The sequence below is a fragment of the Phalaenopsis equestris genome, unplaced genomic scaffold (genome assembly GCF_001263595.1).
Source record: "Phalaenopsis equestris unplaced genomic scaffold, ASM126359v1 Scaffold234162, whole genome shotgun sequence".
NCBI classification, from domain to species: domain Eukaryota; kingdom Viridiplantae; phylum Streptophyta; class Magnoliopsida; order Asparagales; family Orchidaceae; genus Phalaenopsis; species Phalaenopsis equestris.
In genome coordinates this window covers 236730-259279 of record NW_018252084.1, presented here as the reverse complement: position 1 = coordinate 259279, position 22550 = coordinate 236730, and the positions used below count along the sequence as shown (strand labels likewise).

Genomic DNA, 22550 nt, shown 5'->3' with positions numbered 1-22550 from the left:
TAAAAATTGAAGTTTATGCATTGGATATGTAAATATATAAGAACTAAGTGGTTTCTATTTAAAAAAAAAGTCATACGAGTCTTGTTCCATGCCTGGAAATGCCACGAACCAAACCCCAGCTATAGCCAGCAGATGCAGATTGCATGAATCCATGATTGAAGCCCTCTTGAGCAGAAGCTTCTTTTCCTGCAGTAATGCCGTCTCGAAAGCCCATCTATGAATTCTCAAGGAAGACGGAAATAACATGAACTTACGACAGTTTGTAACGCTCGTAATAGAGCAGCAAGTTTTTTAAGGAAAAAAATAAAAGGCAATTACATACATACTACCCAATACCTATGAATTTACATATCCAACACCTAAACTTCAGTTTTTACCCATATACCAACCAAATCTTTCACATCACATAAAAAATCCCACCACTTGGCTTTGAAAAAGTGAAATACACCTTTTCATGCATGGGTAAAATGGCATGCATGTAACTAAAAATTAAAGTAGAGGTGTTAGATATGTATGAAAAGTGAAATTGTATGCTAAGTATGCAAATTTCCCGAAATAATCATAATAATAATAAGGATATTGTATGAAATTGGCTGTGCCTCCTTTCCCACTCCCTGTTTAAGATGGATGAGTCACTTGAATCCTTATTATCGACGAGGTAAATATCATCTTCATCCCATATGTCGGTTGAATCATAATCTAAAAAGAAATCAAATAATCAATAAAATGTATCGGTTTATTTAAGATACTTCAAAAAATGAGTCTAATGCAAATCACAATGTAGATAAAAACAAATCAATAGAAGAAAAAAAGAATTTAACATTATTATCATTAGATTTGTCAAAACTATTTAGAGCTAGATGTATGTATGCTAATTCTCCATTCATTAGGACTTGCTATATCATAAGAGGTATTGAACTTGCATTACACATATTTTTGGACAACCTCAATTTATGTGACGTTTCATCTCTCTTTTTAACCTTATGCTTCGACTTTAATTTCACCCCAGGTTTAGAAAATCAAATTGGACCAGCTAGTTCGATCTGTTCGATCATGAATTGGCCACAAGTCTGGTTCAGACTGGCATTAAAAACCCCTCCCACATAGAACCGCCCCAAAACCGGACTGAATCGGTGGTTCAACCCTTGAACCGACAAACTGGCTCCAGTTCTAAGCAACTCTCTCTAATCTTGTCTGCCACTAAAGCTACACCAACCCTTTCACGGATAAACTCATTTCGCATTTTTTCTCTTAAGTGTCAAGCCGCTCATCCACCTAAGCATTCTCATCTCAGCAACATTTAATTTGGGAATGTTGTATAAAAAAGCAATCTTAATTTATTAGAACTAAATGAAAATATGACACTTAATAACATACAATGGAGAAAAAAGATTCATGTTGCTGACCCCGCTTAGAGGGATAAGGGCTTGTTATTTGTCGTTGTTGTCAAAGTTTTGAGAAAAATAGACTGGATTCTGAATAAGCTCGATGACTTTTCCTTTTGCTTTCATTCCATTAAATAATAATCTTACAATCTATTTTAGACACAAAATATTTTGCATAATCTATTTTAGGTAACCTAATAATACATATTCCTAATTTAAATATTCAGCTAAAAGGGAAATAAATCATAATAAAGACATTGGAAGTAATTTAAATAAGGAAGCTCCTAATTATAAAAAACTCATAATTTAGCTGCTTGATTTTCGTCTTTCCTGATTAACATCCTCCCTCAAATTGATGCTGACTGATCATGAAACATCAAATTGCCAATAAGAAATTGATAACAATGTAGAAACCAAAAATTCTCAAGCCGTGAGTACCGAAGCCGAATGTGCCGAAGTCGAGAATGCTGAAGTCTTAGAGAACATCTGAACCATAACATGATTTGAGCAAAGAAAAAAAAGAAATCTTTTATCATTGTCATCCAGAAATTCGAATCATAGCCACAAGAAGGATTCGCTTTCAGTTACACAATCCAAATGCTACCGATCATAACCCACAAATAAGATCTAATTACACGATTCCGATGCTATCAATCATAGCCTACAAGTAAATCATAACCCACAAATAAGATCTAATTACACGATTCTGATGCTATCAATCATAGCCTACAAGTAAGATCCATGTCCTGATCCAAATGCTACCGATCATAGCCCACAAATATGATCCAGTTACACGACTCATATGCTATCAATTATAGCCTAAAACTAGGATTCGCGCTTTGATCCAAATGCTACCGATCATAGCCCATAAATAGGATCCAGTTACACAATCCAGGTGCTATCGATCATAGCCTGCAAGTAGAATCTGTATCCTGATCCAGATGCTATCGATCATAGCCCATAAATAAGATCTCGTTACACAATCCAGATGCTATCGATCATAGCCTACAAGAAGGATCCACCTCCTGATCCAGATGCTACAGATCATAACTCACAAGTAGGATCTGTGTCCTGATCTACGATCCAAATGCTATTTATTATTCCTGCGATGACGAGGACGATTTGTTCTCTGATCTTCACGCCAAAAGTGCTAAAGTCGAGATGTAAAACTGTGGGTCTAGGAAGAAGTGTCGAAGCCTTGGGTGTGACGAAGAAGCCAAAGTCAAAGCGGACGAAGCCGAAGCGGAAGAAGCAGTCGAAGATGCTGCAGAAGCAGCGATGGCTAGTGAAGGAGATTCGAAGCGGACGAAGCAAACGAGATAGTAGATTGCGGATGAGATTTGAATCACATACGAGATAACAAATGGACGGAATCACAAATCGTAAGTGGAATCAAACGCGAGAGACGAAACCAAAAGCGGGAGATAGAATAAGGCGATTGAAGATAGAAGAAGTTGTCGCAGATGATGAAAATCCTTAGATGGGCGAATCAGGCAAACAAATAGTTCCTCCCTTCCTGCAAGAAGGCCGACGGGAAGGGAGGCTCGACGGTCCTCCAACAACTACTGGTTGTTAGGAGAAAAATTTGCCTTTGATACCATGTCAATATTCTGAGAAAAATAGACAGAATTCTGAATAGGCTTGATGTCTTTTCCTTCTGTTTTAATTCCATTAAATAATAATGTAACAATCTATTTTAGGTACAAAATATTCTACATAATCTATTTTAGGGAACCTAATAATAAATATTTCTAATCTAAATATTCAGCTAAAAGGGAAATAAATCATAATAAAGACATTGAAAATAATTTAAATAAGAAAGATCTTAATTATAAAAAACTCCTAATTTAACTGTCTGATTTTCGTCATTCCTGAGTGACAGTTGTTCTACAAATAACAAAACCAATTGTTTATTTTGTGAAGTGGGATTAACGAAAAAAAAATTAAGTTGTTTATAAAATAACAAATATAATTCATTGTAAATTACTTCAAAGAAATTCAATTTACATACATGCCACCAAATTTTATGTAAATATCAGGGCATTTACATACGACCTAATTTAATGTAATTTACATATCTAACACCTAAACTCTATTTTTAATATTTTACAACCTAAATCACTCATATCACATCAAAAATATCACTATTACAAAGAAATTCAATTTACATACATACCACCCAATTTTATTTATTTACATATCCAACACCTAAACTCAATGTTTTTACATTTATACCACCAAAATCATCTATATCACATATCATCTATATCACATAAAACCATATAACTATTTTAATTTTTAAAAAGTGAAATACACCTGTTCATGCATAGATAAAATGACATGTTAAAAATGAATTTTAGGTGTAAGATATTTATATATATTTATGATTTATTAGGTTATCCGATTGAACCACCGATTCAACCCCGATTCAACGTTTGAACATTTAACCACTTCTTCTACCGGTTCAATGTCAATATGATTTGAGAAACTTAATTTTAACTATCTATCTGATGAGAGTATTTTCTAACTTCAGTAGCCCTGTTTAAATCACATAATATATATTTTCACTATTTTATATATAATAGTTGGAACTTCTACCATCACTGATTCATATGATTCCAAATTAATTACTTAATAAAAATTAAATCTTCATGATACCCTCTTTTTGCATGAACCCTTTAAGGCATTTTCCATTTTAACTAGCCAATGTTAACTCTATATGTACAAATTTAGAAGGATTGGCCTCCTTTCAATGATGGACCTAGGACGACCATCAAAGGAGTGATGAATGGATTAATAGAGAAAATTTAGGGAACTCCTTGATTAGCTTTATGTTTAAAATTTAAATCTTCCCATTTATGTTTATTTTAAAATTATTTGCTTTCTATGTTTAGGCTACATATATTTGGTAAGATCACAAATAAGAAGAGACTGGCTTCCCTATATAGGTAGCCTTATGGTTGACAATTGGTAAGTAGAATAAAGTACACCCTCTCACAAATTTATTTTTCATGCTATCAGAGCGAGGAAACAAACCGTAACTCTACTTCAGCAAGCAGGCCCTCCTCTGCTAGCTCCAACAGACGTCTAGGCGCCAAAATCCTCCCTCTAGCCAGCCTGCAGGCCATCCTTTGCTCCTTATCACAGTTGTTGGATGACTCCTACAGTAGTAATCCTCCATCCTTCCGGCATGCAACAACAAGCAACCAACTCCCTTATCCAACCCCAAGCGTACATAAGTGTTTATGATCAAGAAAGGAATTAAGACATTTAGTTCCAATCCAAAGGTTAGCTATGAATCAAAGAACAAAGATTATGTCCAAACAACTCTTGAGCTCTCTGCTATTTTGTGGAACCTGATTGTGGTAGCTAGAGGGTTGTTTGAGCGCACACTTGGTAATAGCACCCTAGGGCCAGTGGAAACATAGCAACGCGGATTCTAGGCTTCTAAAACAAAGCCTTCGACAATCTAACACCCAAGAGTGGTGTCGCTACCCCCTTATTTGTTTGTTTCAAGTTTAAAAAATAGAGAACTAGACAGCTCGAGGACGATGGTCGGCGCTCATGTACCTGTAACTGAATTCTACAATTTAGTGTTTTTATTTCAACATCTCTACGGAAAGACAATCGTTGTGACAAAATGAACGAGCGAATGAGTGCGTGATGTTGGATTTCTATTTTCTTGTCTGATAGAGAAGGGAGAAAATTCCTGAAGTATTATGATATGATGTGAAACTAAAAACAACGTTGATCTAACGAAAGCAAACAAGAAACAATGTTGATCTACTATTCGAGAGGTAGATCGTCACTCCACAAATCCTAAACATCACTAGGAACGCCATGAGAAATGAAAAATTGCAGCAAACATAACCTGAAAACAAACCCTAACCACTTTGCCCTCCTAAATACTCACCAAGATCCTTTTCAAATATTCCCCCAAAAATACCCCTTGATTCCCTTACTCCTGGACGCCATTAGCGGTTTAGTGGGCCCCACTCAATTTTGGGATCGCCCACAACTTTTCCTAGCAAACCCACGTCTCTAGGTCGGGACGACTGGCTTGGCCAAGCTGCCTACTGGTTTGGCTTGGTCTGGCTAGTCTAGGCCAAACCTTCCAAAACCGGAGACAGTACAAGTCGGTCCTCCCAGGACCGATTCACCTACAAAGACGGCTTTCTCGTCGGCTTCCGAAGCAGTAGGCATCCTTTCCTTAAGAGGAGGTGTGCGCGTATCAATACTCATTTCCCAAAGAAACACCTTGTTCTCAAGATGCAAGGATGGAAACTATTTTTGGATCCCTTCATAAGACTCCCACATTGCTTCATAACATGATAGATCTTTCCACTTAATTAGTACCACATTTTCTTCAGCCACCCCTCGATGCACTCCAATTTCTAAAGGTTCCAGAATCACATCCATGTCCTCTGTCAACGTCTGAGGTAGTGAAAACGAGGGTGTATGATCTCCGATAGCACATGTCAACTGCGAAACATGAAAGATGGGATGTAGTGCTAATAATGGTGATAACTTCAATCCTAAGGCCACTCCCCAATGCGTGCAGCAATCTCGTAGGATCCAAAATACCATGAAGAAAATTTCTAGCTCTTTCACCTCACCAATTTCTTCTGTCATTAGGGCCTCAGCTTCTAGTAAACCATGTCCTTGAGCTCAAATTGTATCTCCCTCCTATTCCATATGTCTTCCTCTTCATGATTTGTCGAGCTCTCCATAGATGTCTCTTGAGCTCCACCAATATTATGTCCCTCTCCTCGAAGTACTGGTCGACACTGGATGTCGGTGTAGTATCATGCCCATAATTTATCAGATAAGGTGAACCCCTCCCATATAGAGCCTTGAAAGGGGTGGTTTGTCTCATCGTATGATATAAAGTATTAAATCAATATTTGACCCACGCAATCCAGCCGGTCCACAACTTCAGTGTAACTTATACAAAACAATGCAGACATGTCTCCACTCTTGTTCACCACTTTCATCTAACCATCAGTCTAGGAATGATATGTTGTGCTCCTCTTAAGAACTGTTCCCTGTATGCTGAACAACTCCTTTAAAAAACGACTGAAGAAAACCTTGTCCCTATTTGATACTATAGACTATGACACTGTGTACGAATGAACCACTTCCCGTATGAACACCGTTGCGACTGAGACAACTATGTAAGGGTGTCATAATGGGATGAACTGTGCATACTTGTTTAAGCGATCCACTACCACAAAGTTTACCATAAACCCTTCTAATAGTGACAACCACTCGATAAAGTCAATCGTCACTTCTTCACAACATTCTTCGGTAAAGCTAATGATTGCAGTAATCCCCCTTGTGCAATGGCCGAGTACTTGTGTTGTTGGTACACATCGCACTTCACCACCATATCCACCCAATAAGACTTTGTCGATAAAAGATTGTATGTCTTATGTACCCCTAAGTGTCCCCCAATTGTACTGCTGTGAAACTCCTGCAATAGTTTGGAGATAAACTCTAATGCCCTCGGTAACATGAACTGTCCCTGGTGGAGTAGCTATTGTCCCCTTACTATATATCCTAAATGCTGTTCAGATCCTACAGTGACTTTGCTCGTACTTTCCTCTGCCCATCATCACACTCACTCTCCCGTCTCAGGTTTCCCAATCTAGGAACAAGAGTACTGATAAGGTTGTTCGCCAGAGTTCCTCTACCCTTTCTTAACAGTGCACCTATGAATTTGTTCTCCAATCCTAGCCGGTACTGAATCTTAAAATCATATTCCGGTAATTTGGATGGCCACCTATGATGCTCCTTAGTCATCATCCTCTGCTCCAGAAAATACTTCAAGCTCTTATGATCTGTCTTGACCAGAAAGTGTCATCCCAAACAGCAAATGCCGCCACTTTTGAATGGCCAAGACAATAGCCATCAATTCCACTCGTACACAGACTTGAGCATCGCCCTAGCTATGAGCACCTGACTGAAATAGACAATCGGTCGCTAGCCCTGCATGAGTATTGCTCCCAATTCGTACCCTGACGCATCCTTTCTACCACAAAGGGTTTACTGAAATATAGAAGTGCTAATACTAGAACGCTGGTCATAGCACTCTTCAGATGTTCGAATCTCTGTGTTGCTGCTTCCTCATACTTGAAATTTTCCTTCTTCAACTGCTTCGTCAGAGGCCATACAATCGTTTCGTATCCTCTAAAGAATTTCTGTGGTATCCGTTGAAACCCAAGAACTCTCTCAACTCCATAAACTCCTCGGTAATGGTCAATCCACCATAGCCTCGATCTTGGATTTATCCAAAGCTATCTCTGCCTTGGTCACAATGTGACATAGGTACTACACCTTTAATTGTGCAAAGGAACATTTCTTCCAGCTGGCGTGCAGCTAGTGCTCTCTCAATGCCTCCAAGACCGTCCTCAGGTGCCCTACATGCTCTGCCTTTGGACGATTGTAAATAAGAATGCCATCAAAGAAGATCATGACAAAATTCCTGAGGTAAAATTCAAAAACCCCGATTCATGAGACTGAAATGTGACTGGTGCGTTGGTGAAGCCAAACGTCATCACCAAGTACTCGTAATGTCCTTCATGTGTCCTGAACGATATCTTGTGCACATCTGTTGGGCGCATTCTGATATGATAATATCCTGACTTCAAATCGTTCTTCGAGGAATAAATGTCTCTTGAAGCTCATCTAACAGCTCGTCAATCACAAGAATGGGAAAATTTTCCAAGACAATTTTCTTGTTCAAAGCCCAATAATCCATGCAAAATCGTCAGCTGCCATCTTTCTTCTTCACCAATAGGGCTAAACTGGAAAAGGGGATCACACTACGTCTGATAATCCCGACATCGAGCATCTCTCGGATCAATTTTTCTATCTCATTCTTCTGAACCTCAGGATACTAGTATGATTGAATTGATAGGTGGGTCACCCTCCTTTAATGTAATAGTGTGCTTGTGCTCTCTCGAGGGCTATAACCTGCTTGACTGTTAAAAGATGTTAGTAAAATACTGTAGGAATTGTTGAACCACTTCAGAAAACTCAGCTAAATTCGGACCTCAGACCTCCTAAATACTTCGCAATTCAACCAAATAGCCTATCCTTGCTTCCCGTATCGACTTGACCATGATTTTGAGTGAGACCATGGTTCGAAAAAAGTTATCACCTCCTCTCAGCATCACTGTCCTACGCTCCAACTGGAACTCCATCGACAGGGATTTTCAATCCACCATTATCTCCCCAAAAGCATTTGCAGCAACTTCACTCTCAAAATCTATGTTGCCAAAGTCTAAGGGAAGGAAGTCCTCTACCACCTGCAGTCATGTAGTGACAGAGCTAATCCATTGCAAATTCCCCACTCTTCTTCACCTTCATTGTTCCCATCATGACACCAAAGCTCCATATATTTACCAGCTACAATCCAAGCTGATCCATGACTTGATTTGAGAAAAAATATGTGTGGCCCTACTATCCTCCAAAATCATAATCGGTTGCTCCCCGATTTGTCCCCTCACTATGATATTTGATTCGGAGCAAACCCTACCATTGAATTTAGGGACACCTCCGATACATTCAAGTGCAGATGCTCTTCTTCCTCCATTGCATCTTCCTACGACTCCTCACCATCCGTCTCCTCCTTCTCATTAACTTAAATGATGTGAAGTGTGTGCTCCTTACAACAGTTGTCCGGGGCATACTTCTCATCACATTGGAAACATAATCCTTTCACATTTTTTAGCTTGCATTTTTGCATCGGCGAGGTGCTTGAAATTGCTCCTGGGACAGGTCCCCATAGTCTTCTCATTTTATCTATTTCTGAAATGACACTGTATGGGCCCTCGGTGTCATGGTTCAACACCCTTGAAGAATCCTCTCGTGTTGCCTCCTATCCTGATCTTTTTCACTTGTTTCTTCTCTTCCAACATCTGGGCGATCTCCATCATTTCCCCCAATCCATGCGATTTCAATGATCGAATGGCTGCTCGGATGTCGGGCTTCAAGCCCTTCAGGAAGTTCTCTTCAGCCCTATTGCAGAAATATCTCTCGGCCACCCGACAAGAGCTCAAACTTTTCCCTGTATTTTGTGACCATCCCCTTCTGAATCAAAGCATATAATTGCTCTTGTAGGTCTCCTTTTCGAATGGATTGGAAACGTTCCCACAAACAATCCTAAAACTTCTCTCATGAATGTATCGGATACCTCGTCTCAATTCACTGAAACCATGCTAGGGTCTTCCCCTCCAAACATAATCCTGCCTCCATGGGCATTTTTTTCTCCACTAACCCATTTACTACAAAGTATCACTCCGTCCGATACACTGACCTATATACATCTTCCCCTTTGAAGATCAATCTCTTCAGTTTCCTTACCCTCGCTTAGCTACCCAACTTCATCTCCCTTTGATGTTTTCCCCACGTGTCTAGGGTGAAACCCCATCCTTCAGTTATAGCAATACCCATCTCCCGCCTCTCTCCTTCCATGGTCGTACTCCTTTATGCCGCTTGCAGCACCCCACAAATATTCAGCACACCCCCCACCACATAAGTTTCCAACCCACCAACGCCGCCCCCCCTCCCCTCTGATTCGTAGCAGGAAGCTCTTGGAGGTAGATGCTTTCCTCCTAATCGCCCTCTCGTTCGCTTTCCCTTCTACAGTCTAAGTCCCATATCCCCTCTCCCAAGTCTACATGAGGCATCATGGTCACTTTTTTCTCTTAGTATAGCCTTTATTCTTTTATTTTGAACACCCAGCTCCCACTGTACAAAGATAATCTATGATTTTTCTTGGGTTTCTATTTTGAAAATAACGTTAGTTCTATTTCTTATTCTCATTAATTTGTATGTTAGAATCTCTTCCTTGAGGTATTCTTCATTAATTTGTAGGTTAGAATCCCTTCCTTGAGGTATTTGGGTTATGTGAAGGAAGAGAAGAAGAAGAGAAATTTGGGATATATTTTCTTATAGATATGAAACTAAAAATAGTAACATCGCAAATTTACAATGCTTTATGAGCAACCTTTATTTCCTATTTTTGATTTATTCTTCATTAGTAGTAGCATCACTTTTGTTTTTTTTTTCTCTTTGAAAATATGTTTGATTGGTTATATATTCTTATTTTTAGTTGAAGAATAAATCTTTTTTTTAAATACACTCAAAATCACTTTTATAATTTGAGTGTTTTTAGAAACAACGACATCAATCAAATATATTTTAATTTATCAAAATATTAACAAAACAAAATAAAAAAAAGAATTGAAAAACAAAAAATCAACAACTTACCAAAATTGCTGAATATTCATTTCAACACAAAGGACATTTTCAAAAAATTCATTAAATGTTAGTTTAATGTTTTATTTGTAGTTCAAGGGTTACATCTACAATTTAAGGAATTGATTCATTTTGGTAGATAGTCTTATCATAATCTGTAGAAATTTAGAATAATGTGAAATTAAAGCGGAATTATTTTATTAATATAAAAAGGGTAGGAATAACCTTTAAATGAATCCTAGAACAAGAAAGACAATAAAAAGAAATCACATGAAAAGGAAAGATATAAGACCTAATATCTCCAATAATCGACTCATATTAATTATTTGAAGATAAAGAAAATGACATAAAATATGAAAGCCTAAAATAAGGAACGAAATCCAAGGAAATAAATATAAAATAGAAAAAGAAATAACTCATAATCTAAAGAAATAATTTATTTCTCATAACTTTACACAAGAATAAATTATTTTCTAATATAACTTCTAATGCTCCGTAGAATATAAATAAAGAAAAAAAAACAAGTTTAACCTTGTAGCGTATTCTTCTCAACTAATATTTGTATAAAGGCTTCCGCTTGAACATCATATAGATATACATTTCGTAGTAAATCGTCAATATGGCTCTGGCCGATCAAAATGTTACCATAGGCAACAATGGTATCAGTACTGCATTCCAAGCAAACATAAATCACTCAGAAAAATAACAAGATAGGTTGTTTTCAATAAGATAAAACTTAAAAACTTAAAGAATTCAAAATATTATTACTTGTCATTGGATCACAACAACTGTCAATGAAGTCCAACATTTCCTTTGATATTAAATCCCTAACCGGGAATTCAACAATTGTCGGGGTAGGAACATGTTGCAGTATAGTGAGTTATTAGTAAATTTATAAAATAAATTAATATCTGTGATAGTGAATACTTTGCCTATGGCACTGAATGTTGGCCTTTAAAAGAGAAGCATAATACTAAGTTAAGTGTTGCCGAGATTAAAATGATTAGGTTGATGAGTGGCTTTATACTTAGAGACAAAATGTGAAATGAATAACTTCGTGATAGGGTTGGTGTAGCTCCAGTGACAGACAAAATTAGATAGTCGTCTTAGTTAGTTTGGTCACATTAAACGTCGACCATCTGATGATCTGATTAGGAGAGTTGATGTTTTAGATTCGACTTTTATTAAGAAAGGCAAAGGTAGAGCAAGGAAAACTTGGGCTTATTGTATAAAAAATGATCTTAATTTATTAGAATTAAAGGAAAATATGATACTAAATAGGACGCAATGAAGAAAAAGAATTTGTGTAGCCGACCCCACATAGTGAGACTAAGGCTTTATTGTTATTGTTGTTGTATAACTTTAATGCCCCCCTCTAGTTGAAACATGGTTGAAAACCATGTTCAACTTGGATTTGAATACATCCAACAATGGGCGAAGAAAAAACTATTAGGTAGAACTTGAAGTATTCATTCCGTACTGCAACTATCTTAGATTACAATTCCTGCAGTGTGTAGGTAGACGGAAGGCTCCTACAGGTAAAGCTGCACGGGATTTTACAAGGAAGTAGACAACCGCAATTATCTTTGACTGCAGTCCCTACAGTATCTGTAAGTAGAGAAAAGACTCCTACAGGTGATTCGGCAGAGAGGTTGGCAAGGAAGCAGACAGCTTGCAGAAAAAACTGACTTTTAGTTGATTGCGGTTGTCTTTGGCTGCAGTTAACTGCAATCTCTGTAGGTAGGCAAAAGACTCATATAAATAATGTTGCAGGAAAGTAGATAACCTACAAGAAAAACTGACTTCTAGTTCTGCAATTATCTTTGATTGAACTTCCTGCAGTGTCTATAGATAGGTGGAAGACTCCTACAAGTAATGTTGTAAGAGAGTTTGCAGAAAAGTAGACAACCTCCAAAAAAAACTGCAACATATAACCAGCAGAAAAACAAGAAAAAAGGACAAAAAACCTCGAATGCAGGTCTTGCTATGGGAAAAGCTTTAGAGAGCTTTATACAGAAAAAAAGCTTCAGAGGATCTGCTGCAAAAAAACTCTGGAGGAAGGTCTGCTGCAGAAATGATTCCAAAAGACATAATGCAGGAAAAAGTTCAAGAGATCCCCATAAACACGACTTACATTATTTCTTCCTCCAGGAGTCATGCGAACTCTGGGTGTCGGAGCTGGCTAGATCTCTCCGGGAAATTGAGGCTGGCAAGATCTCTTCGAGACATGGAGCCAGTAGGCCGCCACACATCGAGATCCCCATAAACACGCTCGTCTGTTCCTTCCTCAGCTTGGAAGAAATCAAGTCGTGAGTCCATTGAAAAACACGTTGAACTGCTCTAGATTTGAAAGATCAAAGTTCGAGATAATGCTCTCCAAAAAGACGAGCGCGATCTGAATGTTGCAAGAAAAAACTGTTATCCTGAATATAGACGTTGCAAAGCTTCGCAGCGACAGAGAAGTTCAATGGTAGGCTGTCGGGGAGACCGTTAAAGCAGAGGCTAAGGGCACAAAGAGTGGTAAGAGGAAGGAACTAGTGAGCCTCCATCGGAGTTCCTTGGCTACATCAAGCTCTGCAACGTATATTTGCAGGAAAACAATTTTTCCTGCAATATTTCGACGATGCTCTTGTTTATGGAGGGCAGTATCCCGAACCTTGATCTTTTGAATCTAGAGCAGTTCAATGTGTCTTTCAAATGGCTCAACAACTCGATTTCTTCCAAGCTGAGGAAGGAATCTACGAGCTCGTTTATGGAGATGTCGTTGTGCCAGCCTGCTGGCTCCACGTCCTGAGGAGATCTCGCAAGCTCCGGCACCAGAGTTGGCAGCAACCCCTGGAGGAAGAATGGAAGTCGTACTGCACCCGCCTCCAAGTAGCAGGAGTAAACTCTCCGATGACACCATTGCCAGAATCCTTATTGCATCAATCGTCGTAGTGCTCATATGGTTGATTCTCTTAGTGTTTGTTATCGTAGAAGCGGGAAGAGTAAAAATACGGTAGTGGAAGCAGTGGCGGTGGCAGCGAAGCCGCCAGAGACAGTGCCCAAGAGTAGGGAGAGGTAAATCAGTTGCAGTGTCGGGAGGGGTGACAGAAAAAGTCGGAGATTGGGAAGAGATTGGTTTTCTTTGAAAGTTCAGGAGATGGACAATTTGAATTAAAGGATTTGCTACGCAAGTCAGCCAAGGTAATGAGAAAGAGCGTCTGGAACGGCCTACAAGGCATAGTTGGAGATGGTGGTGGTCATGAAGAGAATGAGAAACGTGAATTTATTGCAGCATGAGTTTAGTGAAAAGATTAGAGTCATGAGATCCATGGAGCCTGAGAAAATGATTCCTTTCAAAGTTTATTACTTCAACAAGGATGAAAAACTCATTTTTTATGATTATATGCCCATGTGAATTCTAACGGCTCTGTTGCATGACAGAAGATCTGGAAGAACATCTTAAATTGGGAGACGATTATTCATCGATCCCAATGCTACCCAAGGCATCGAGTACATCAATTCCCTAAGCCCCACAATCTCCCACGATAACATCAGATCCTCCAACATTCTCCTAACTAAATCCTACGAAACTTGTGTTTCTGAACACGGGCTCGCAACTCTTGTTGGTCTCAGCACCACCCTAAATCCTTGTCGGTTACCGAGCACCATAAGTCACCTATATTCACAAAGTTTAACAAAAAATTGATGTCTACAACTTTAGCGTTCTCCCACTAGAGTTGCTCACTGACAAGCCCCCCTGAACATGACTTCCTTCAGAGCTTTTTCCTCACAACAGGTTCTTTGGAATCTTTTCTGCAGCAGACCTTCTCCAAAATTTTTTCTTGCATCAGGCCCTCCGGAATCATGTTTGCAGCAGACCCTCCTCCAGAGCTTTCTTCCAACAGACCTCCAGAGATTTTTTTCTACATTAGGTCATCCTTCGAAGCTTTTCCCACAGCAAGGCCTACCTTGGGGGCTTTTTTTTCCTTTCTTTCTGAAGATTATCTAGAAGTTTTTCACTTCTCTGTAAACCTCCCTACAACATTATCTATAGGAGTTCCGACTATTTACGGACATTGCAGAAACTACAGTAAAAATCAACCACAGTTAACTAGAAGTTAGTTATTCCTGCAGGTTGTTTATTTTCCTGCAAACTCTACTGCAACATTACCTATAGAAGTGTTCTGCCTACCTACAGAGATTGTAAGAACTGTAATAAAAACAACCGCAGTCAACTAGAAGTTAATTTTTTTTTTACGGATTATCTATTTTCCTGCAAACTCTCCTGCAACATCACCTGTAGAAGTCTTCTGCCTAGCTACAGACGCTGCAGGAACTGCAATCAAAGATAATCGCAGTTGTCTACTTCCCTGCAAACTCTCTTACAATATTATCTATAGGAGTCTTTCGCCTACTTACACACTGCAGGAGTTGTAATCAAAGATAGTTGCAGTGTTGAATGAAAACTTCAGGTTCTATCTAATAGTTTCTTCCTCGCCCATTATTTGATGTATTCAAATCCAAGTTGAATATAATTTTCAATTATATTTCAACTTGAGTGGGAATGTTAGAAGTTATATTAGAAAATAATTTATCCCCGTAAGAAGTAATAAGAAATGACTTATTTCTTTAGATTATGAGTTATTTCCTTTCCTATTTTATATTTATTCTCTTGGATTAGAAATTATTTCGCTTCCTATTTTAGACTTCCTATTTTATGTCATTTCTCTTATATTCAAATAATTGATATGAATTGATTATTGGAGATATTATGTGTTATATCTTTTTTTTTCATATTATTTTTTTTATTGCTTTCATATTCTATGATTAATTGAGGGGTTATTTGTGACGCTTTAATATCATTAAAATAATTTCGCTTTAATTCCACATTATTCTAAATTTCAATAGACTATGATAAGACCGTATCTACCAAGATGAATTAATTCCTTAAACTTTAGGTGCAACCTTATAACATTAAAATAATTCCTCTTTAATTCCACATTATTCTAAATTTCAATAGATTATGATAAAGACCGTATCTAGCAAAATGAATTAATTTCTTAAACTTTAGGTGCAACCCTATAACTACAATTAAAACATTAAACCAACATTTGAGTCTGAAAATGTTCTTTGTCATGAAATGAATTTCTGATAATTTTAGCTAGTTGGAATCAATTTGATATTTTGTTTTTCATTTTTTTCTATTTTGTTTTGGGTTGTTGCTTTTAAAAACACTCAAAATATAAAAGAGAATTTGACTGTATTTAAAATAAAGTTAATCTTTTTCGAGTAAAAATAAAAACATATAACCAATCAAACATATTTTCAAAAACAGAAAAAATAAAATAAAAACAGGAAACAAAAGTGATGCCAGAGAGACACTCAGAAAGCATAGTAAATTTACAATGTTAGCTACTTTTAGTTTCCTATCCATAAGAAAATATATTCCAAGTTTCTCCTCTTCTTCTTCTCTTCCCCCACATAACCCAAATACCTCAAGGAAAGGATTCTAACCTACAAACTAATGAGGAATACCTCAAGGAAGAGATTCTAACATACAAACTAATGAGAATAAGGAACCGAACCAGCGTTATTTTCATAATATAAACCCAAGAAAACTCATAGATTATCTTTATTCAATGTGAGCTGGGTGTTCAAAACAAAAGAATGAAGGTTGTACTAAGAGAAAAAAAGTCAACATGGTGCCTCATCTAGAATTGGGAGAGGGGATATGGGACTTGGACTGTAGAAGTTATAGACCCCCTCCCGCTAATTAGTGGAAAGAGGAACAAGAATTTCACGGCAAAAACTTGATTCTCTATAGCAAAATTAAAATAAATTTATATTACAAATAAACCTATCATTCACCAAAGCAACAAGGTGGTAAAATATCATCAAATTTTCACCTTCATGGGCTGTTCATCAAGCATTCAAGTGTTGGATGAAAGCTCTTTTCACTCTGTCAATCACTTATTCATTCCACAAAGTATGAAATACAGTCTCATACATAAATACTAATGTTAATAAAGAAAGGGAGAAAAGTAAGGGGGGCTCTCCTTTAAAAAGATGAACGGAGTTTCAGCTGCAAAGCCCTTTAAAAATCCTACAAAAGTTATGAAAAATTTAATAATTGCATATAATTTCCATTAATTATTTCTCTCATGATTCTGCATGATTTTCCCCATAGTTTAAAGGTTTAAATTCACATGAAATTTAAATTTTGAATTTTTCCATTATATAATCAAACAGGATACAGAAAATTATAAAAAAATAAAAATTAAATTACAAATTAACGAACAACTTTGTGTTTTTTGTGATTGGGATATTTGTTCTCTTGATCTACCTCCTTGTGATTGGTCTAGTTGCATCCCATACCTATGTTGCATCATTGTCCCTTAAAATACTCTTATCTAAAAAGTTAGGATGTATGTAGTTCTCCACAAGATCGTTTGTCATCTTCTACAAGTCAACTTTAGTAAAACATATATCATCTATAGTTGGCTTGTCTTTTCACTTCAAAGAAACATGTGCTCTCCACCATCTTCTAGTGCCTCATTTGTCATTATGTTATATAGTTTAAAAATGTTAGGTTGAATATCCACCTACATTTGGTTAACATTTTTCACTTGCAAAAGGGCTAATCAGATTGATATTTAGTATATTTTCCTGAAAATCATATACTATCTCAAATAGTATTTGTTGTAATATTTTTGAGATAAAAGTGTTATAAGTACATTAAAAAATGGCTAAGTATAAATCAACAAACTAAATGTAATTTTGCTTAATTTATTTCTTAATATATTCATAAAAGATCGTAAAATATTCAAAAAATGCAAATGCATGATAAAAAATGCATTTGCAGAACATCAACTATATCAAGAGGTCTTCTAAGATGAAAACCGTATACAATCTCAAATGGTAACTGTTGGATAATTTTTGAGACAAAAGCGGCACAAGTAAAACAAAAAAGGGCTAAATGTAAATCAAATTCCTTATAGTTCTCTGCTAATCATATTACCAAATTTTCTAATGATCTTTTATACTATGTTGCACGGATACGGACACAGAGACACTGTCACGACACTAAAGATGGCTATTATTAAAAACAAAGAACCTGTTCACATGTTGGGCACGCCGTAAAAATAAAAAATTACTTAAAAATATATGTATATATTAAAAAAATAAAATATAAGAGTTAATTGCATTAACTTACAAAAATTAATATACCCATAGATATATCTTTAATTTATTATATACAAAATGCAATCATCAAAACATATATTATCTTAGATTATATAAAAATTTAACTACGTTAAATCATTAGAAGAAACAAAAGGAAGACCGACTTCTTTGACATGTAATTCCACTTCACGGAAGTTAAAAGCTAAAACATAAAACCAAGTAATAAGTAATAATTAATAAATTAATAATGCATCCCATATCCTTGTGAGACTAGGTGGTTTTTACTGTAAATTTTAGGGTGTTTACATACACCATGCAAAATTCTTATCTATTTACATATCTCACACTTAAATTTTGATTTTTATATTTATGAGACCCAAATATTTCACATCATATTTAAATATATAAATCAAATCAAATGAATACTTATTTTTAATTTTTATACATATGCAAGGTGGCCTATATGAAAAAATTAAAATTTTGGTGTTAGATACATAAATACATAAAAAATGTGTGGTATTTACGCAAATCATTTCTAAATTTTACATTTTTTTTAATTTTAATCTATTTTTTAATTTTATAATTTTTAATTTTTAATTTTTTAATTTAGGAGACAAATGTCGGAATTCAGGACACGCATGTCCCTAATTTTTAAAATATTAACTCAGACAAACTTTTGGGTTGTGTCTAATACGTGTCTCAGCCATTTCGGAGCCATGTACGTGTCTGACGTTGCACGGCTCCTTAATTAGGAGTGTCCGTGCAACATAGCTGCTAACTATCTGAGTTTAAAGATTTATTTGATGGTGAACTGCTAAATAAAATATAAACTTAATCAGTATTAATTTTCATGATATGTTTTAAAGTAAAAAATAAATTTAGCAAATCTATCAAATATAAGAAAATTTAAAAATTTTAGACATTCCAAGCAAAAATTTAAGCGACCAATATTGATTATGGTTTGAATCTTAAGAGCAATGATTGGAAGATGAAAAATACAATGAAATATTAAATTTAAAGAGTAATGATATGGGATATTTGTAAAAAAGTTGTAACTATGTGTAATAAAGTAACGAGTATTATTAATCAAGTTGCAAAAGTTATGCTCGGAGAATTTTTAAAAAAAAATCTTATGAATAAAAAATATTAAATGGTGGGATATAATGTGCAAGAAAAGACAAGTAAATAAAAAATTTTGTTATTAAATTAGTTTAGATGTTAAAATACTGAGGAAAAAAAAATAAAACGACTCGTAGGGAATCTAGAAGAATAATTTGTGGTGTTAAAAATTATATTTTTAGTGATATTTATAATAGATTAGATATTAGAGAGTGTGAAACATATATGTATAAATTACTCAAATAATGAGAAAAGAAAGTAAAGATTTAGTTCAAGTAAATTGTATTATTAAGGATAAAAATCAAAAAATATCTTTCGTAGATGAGGATACCCAACATAGGAAGGTGAAATATTTTGATAATGTTTTTAATTTAAACTATAAAACTATAATCAACTTTAGTTATCTTAATATCATAAATAATAAAAAAATTTATTTCTACCATATCATTAATAAAACAAAAGTTGAGAAAGCTTTAAGGTAAATAAAGTTTAGAGAATTAGTAGAATCTGATGGTATTTCAATAGAAGTGTAGAAATATTTAGGAGATTTGAGAATATTTTGGCTTACTAAGTTTTTTAATATTATTTTAAAAATTAAAAAAAAAAGTCCGATCAATGAAGAAAGAGTATATTGATTCATATTTATAAAAATTAAAGGAGATGCACAAGAATATGTGAATTATAAAGAAATTAAGTTAACGTGTCATAAATTCAAGTTATGGGAGAGAGTAATTGAACATAGGTATATAAAAATTTTTTTAAATCAATTTAGTTTCATGGCGGGTAAATCTACTATGGAAGTTATAAATTTATTGAGAGGTTTGATGGAGAAGCATGAGGAGAGAAATGATTATCTACATATAATTTTTATTTATTTAGAGAAAACTTATGATAAGGTTCCAAGAGCAATACTTTAGAGATCTCTATAAAAGAAATGTGTGTATAGCTTATATTCAAGTAATTAAAGGTATGTATACTAGAGTTGTTGCATCGAACACAAGGAGGATAGACCAACTATTTTCCTATTTTGGTTTAATTACATCAGGGGTCAGCTTTAAATCTATATATATTTTACTTGAGTCACGAATGTTCTTACTAGACATTTACAGAAGGATGCACCATGGTGCATGTCTTTTGTTGATGATATCATTCTTGTGGATAAGACAAGAGATTTCAGAAAAAACTTGAATAATTGAATTCAAATTTAGAGTCTAAAAGCTTTCGTTTGAGTTGATCTAAAACTGAATGCATGAAATATAATTTTAGTAGTAGAAGATCTAGTATATGGGTTGTAACAACGAGTGATCAAGTCATTAAAATGAGTTAACATTTTAGACATCTCGGATCTATTGTACAAAGTGACGGTGATATATATGGGGATGTTATTAGTAAACTTCAAGTTGAAGTGGGGGAATGCATCAGATTTATTGTGTGATAAAAAAGTACTGCTTAAACTTGAAAAGAAAATTTTAAAAGATGGTAGCGACACATGCAATGCTTTATGGCATAAAATGTTGACTAATAAAAGAGAAGCATAAATTTAAGTTACGCGTTGTTGAGATGAGAATGCTTAGGTTCTAAGTGGCTTTACACTTAGAGACAAAATGCGAAACAAATATATCCGTGGAAGGGTTGGAGCAGTTCTAATGGCAGGCGAGATTAGAGAGAGTCACCTTAGATAGTTTGGTCACATTAAATGTCGGCCATTTGATGACCAAGTTAGGAGACTAGAAGTTATGTTAAGAAAGGTAAAAGTGGACCAGAAAAGACCTGGGCATGCTGTATAAAAAAGGTTTTATATTATTAAAATTAAATAAAAATATAACACTCAACAAGACAATAGAGAAAAAGAATTCATGTAGCCGACCCCACTTAGTGGGATAACAGCTTATTGTTATTGTATTTCTATCAAATACTATGAAGATAGAAAATGTGCAGTCTCATTTTGCATGAGACGCATATGGGTCATCTCGGATAATCTATCTACCACCAATGTTATTAGTTCCTCTAAACGTTTTAGGAATTTGCATATCCACCGCCACAAAAGGAGAGGGAAGAAAGGGCAACTCCTTACTTGGAAAGGAGGGAAGAGGGTGCACTACCCAAGGCCTTTAGAAACCCAAGAAAATAATAATAATAATAATAATAAATTGCATATACATGCCATTAATTATTTCTCTCTAATATCAATGATAGGAAAGGGAAGGTTATCCAACCCCATCATCACCTGTGATAAGATGATCAACCTGAGGCAACCGACTATGCACTCTCCAAAGAACAAGACAATCACAATTTGCTTGGTTATGCCAATTGGAATTGTGAAGGTATTAGCTTAAGAAAGAAAAAATCATTCAAATTGTTATTTTATGAAGCAAAAGGTGATCTAACAGAGAGCAATAGACTTTCAACTTGATGATTGGAATTTGATCTTGTCTAGAGCAATAGACAAAAGGTAAGTATAATGACTTTAACAGAGAGCGAAATGCTAAAGTGAAATAAAATAATTTAACATAGAACCCAAGGATTCTAGTTAGGAGGAAATTCACAAAAAAATAAAATAAATACAAAATAATCAAACTCTTACCGCACGTTGCTCAGTTGCTAGAAGATTGGTTGACACAAACAGTTAGGAGGGGATCCTAAGAAAAGATGAAAAGAAGATCCTATTCTTTCAGCAATTTACTTGGGCATGGTTACCACATGCAAAGGTCTTATAACGTGGCAAAAAGTGAAAAGAGAAGATGACAGCTCTCCCTCAATCTCAAACATTTCGTGCACACCGAAAATAATATCATTCCAATAATAAAAAAAAAAAATCAAACTCTTACCACACTTTGCTCAGTTGCTGGAAGATTGATCGACACAATCAGTTAGGAGAGGATACCTACCAGAAGAGGATAAGATGATCGGACTCATTCAGCAATTTATTAGAAGAATAGTTACCGCATGCAACAGTTTTAAAAGGTGACAAATAGTTAAAAGAGAACATGACAACTCTCCCTTGATCTCAAACATGTCGTACACAACGTGGAATTCTAATTACTAAACTACATCCACTTCTTGTCAATGCGGGCATGCCCGAAAACCTCCTGGTGGCTAATATGCTGGGTGAGAGTGGCTGAAACCGTGAGCTGGTGGAGCTTTTCTTTGGCCTGGATCTCATTGAGACTATTCAAAGTATGCAGCAACCCATGAATCACCAGGATTACCATGTGGAGCTGTTCCGGGTCTCTTCGGCAAGACTATAACTGCAATGGCTTACAATAAGTATTTTGTTGAGGACAGCACCAATAAAAACTGGATGAGGAAGCTTAACGTCTTTTGGTGGCATCTGCTTCATGATGCAATTCCCACAAATTCTTGGCTCCACATTAGGGGCCTGGAGGCTGACCCCGGCTGTCTTTGGGGATGTGGTGAGATTGAAGACCACACATATCATGGCCAATGGTAAAGTCCTTTGTAGTACGTTTGATTATCTCAGGAATGGGGTGTAATGATACTTCAATTCAGCTCTAAGGAGGAGAATTTTCTGAACTCTTTCGGATCAATCCATCTAAATTAATTCTCAACAAGATTCTTTGCGGGCCTGCAATGCAAAGAAGCATAACAAATCTT

General features: G+C 35.8%; 1 protein-coding gene across 1 annotated transcript in view; it reads right to left on the bottom strand.

Annotated features, from left to right (window-relative positions):
* Positions 1-57: 57 nt before the first annotated feature.
* Positions 58-22550, bottom strand: part of LOC110038852 (yae1 domain-containing protein 1-like) — a 31446-nt gene continuing 8953 nt past the window's right edge. The window contains exons 2-3 of the mRNA XM_020743770.1: positions 581-699; positions 58-214 (exon numbers count right to left, since the gene is read on the bottom strand). Of these exons, the coding sequence (XP_020599429.1) occupies positions 71-214; positions 581-699 (263 nt within the window). The 3' untranslated portion in view covers positions 58-70. The remainder of the gene's footprint in view (positions 215-580; positions 700-22550) is intronic.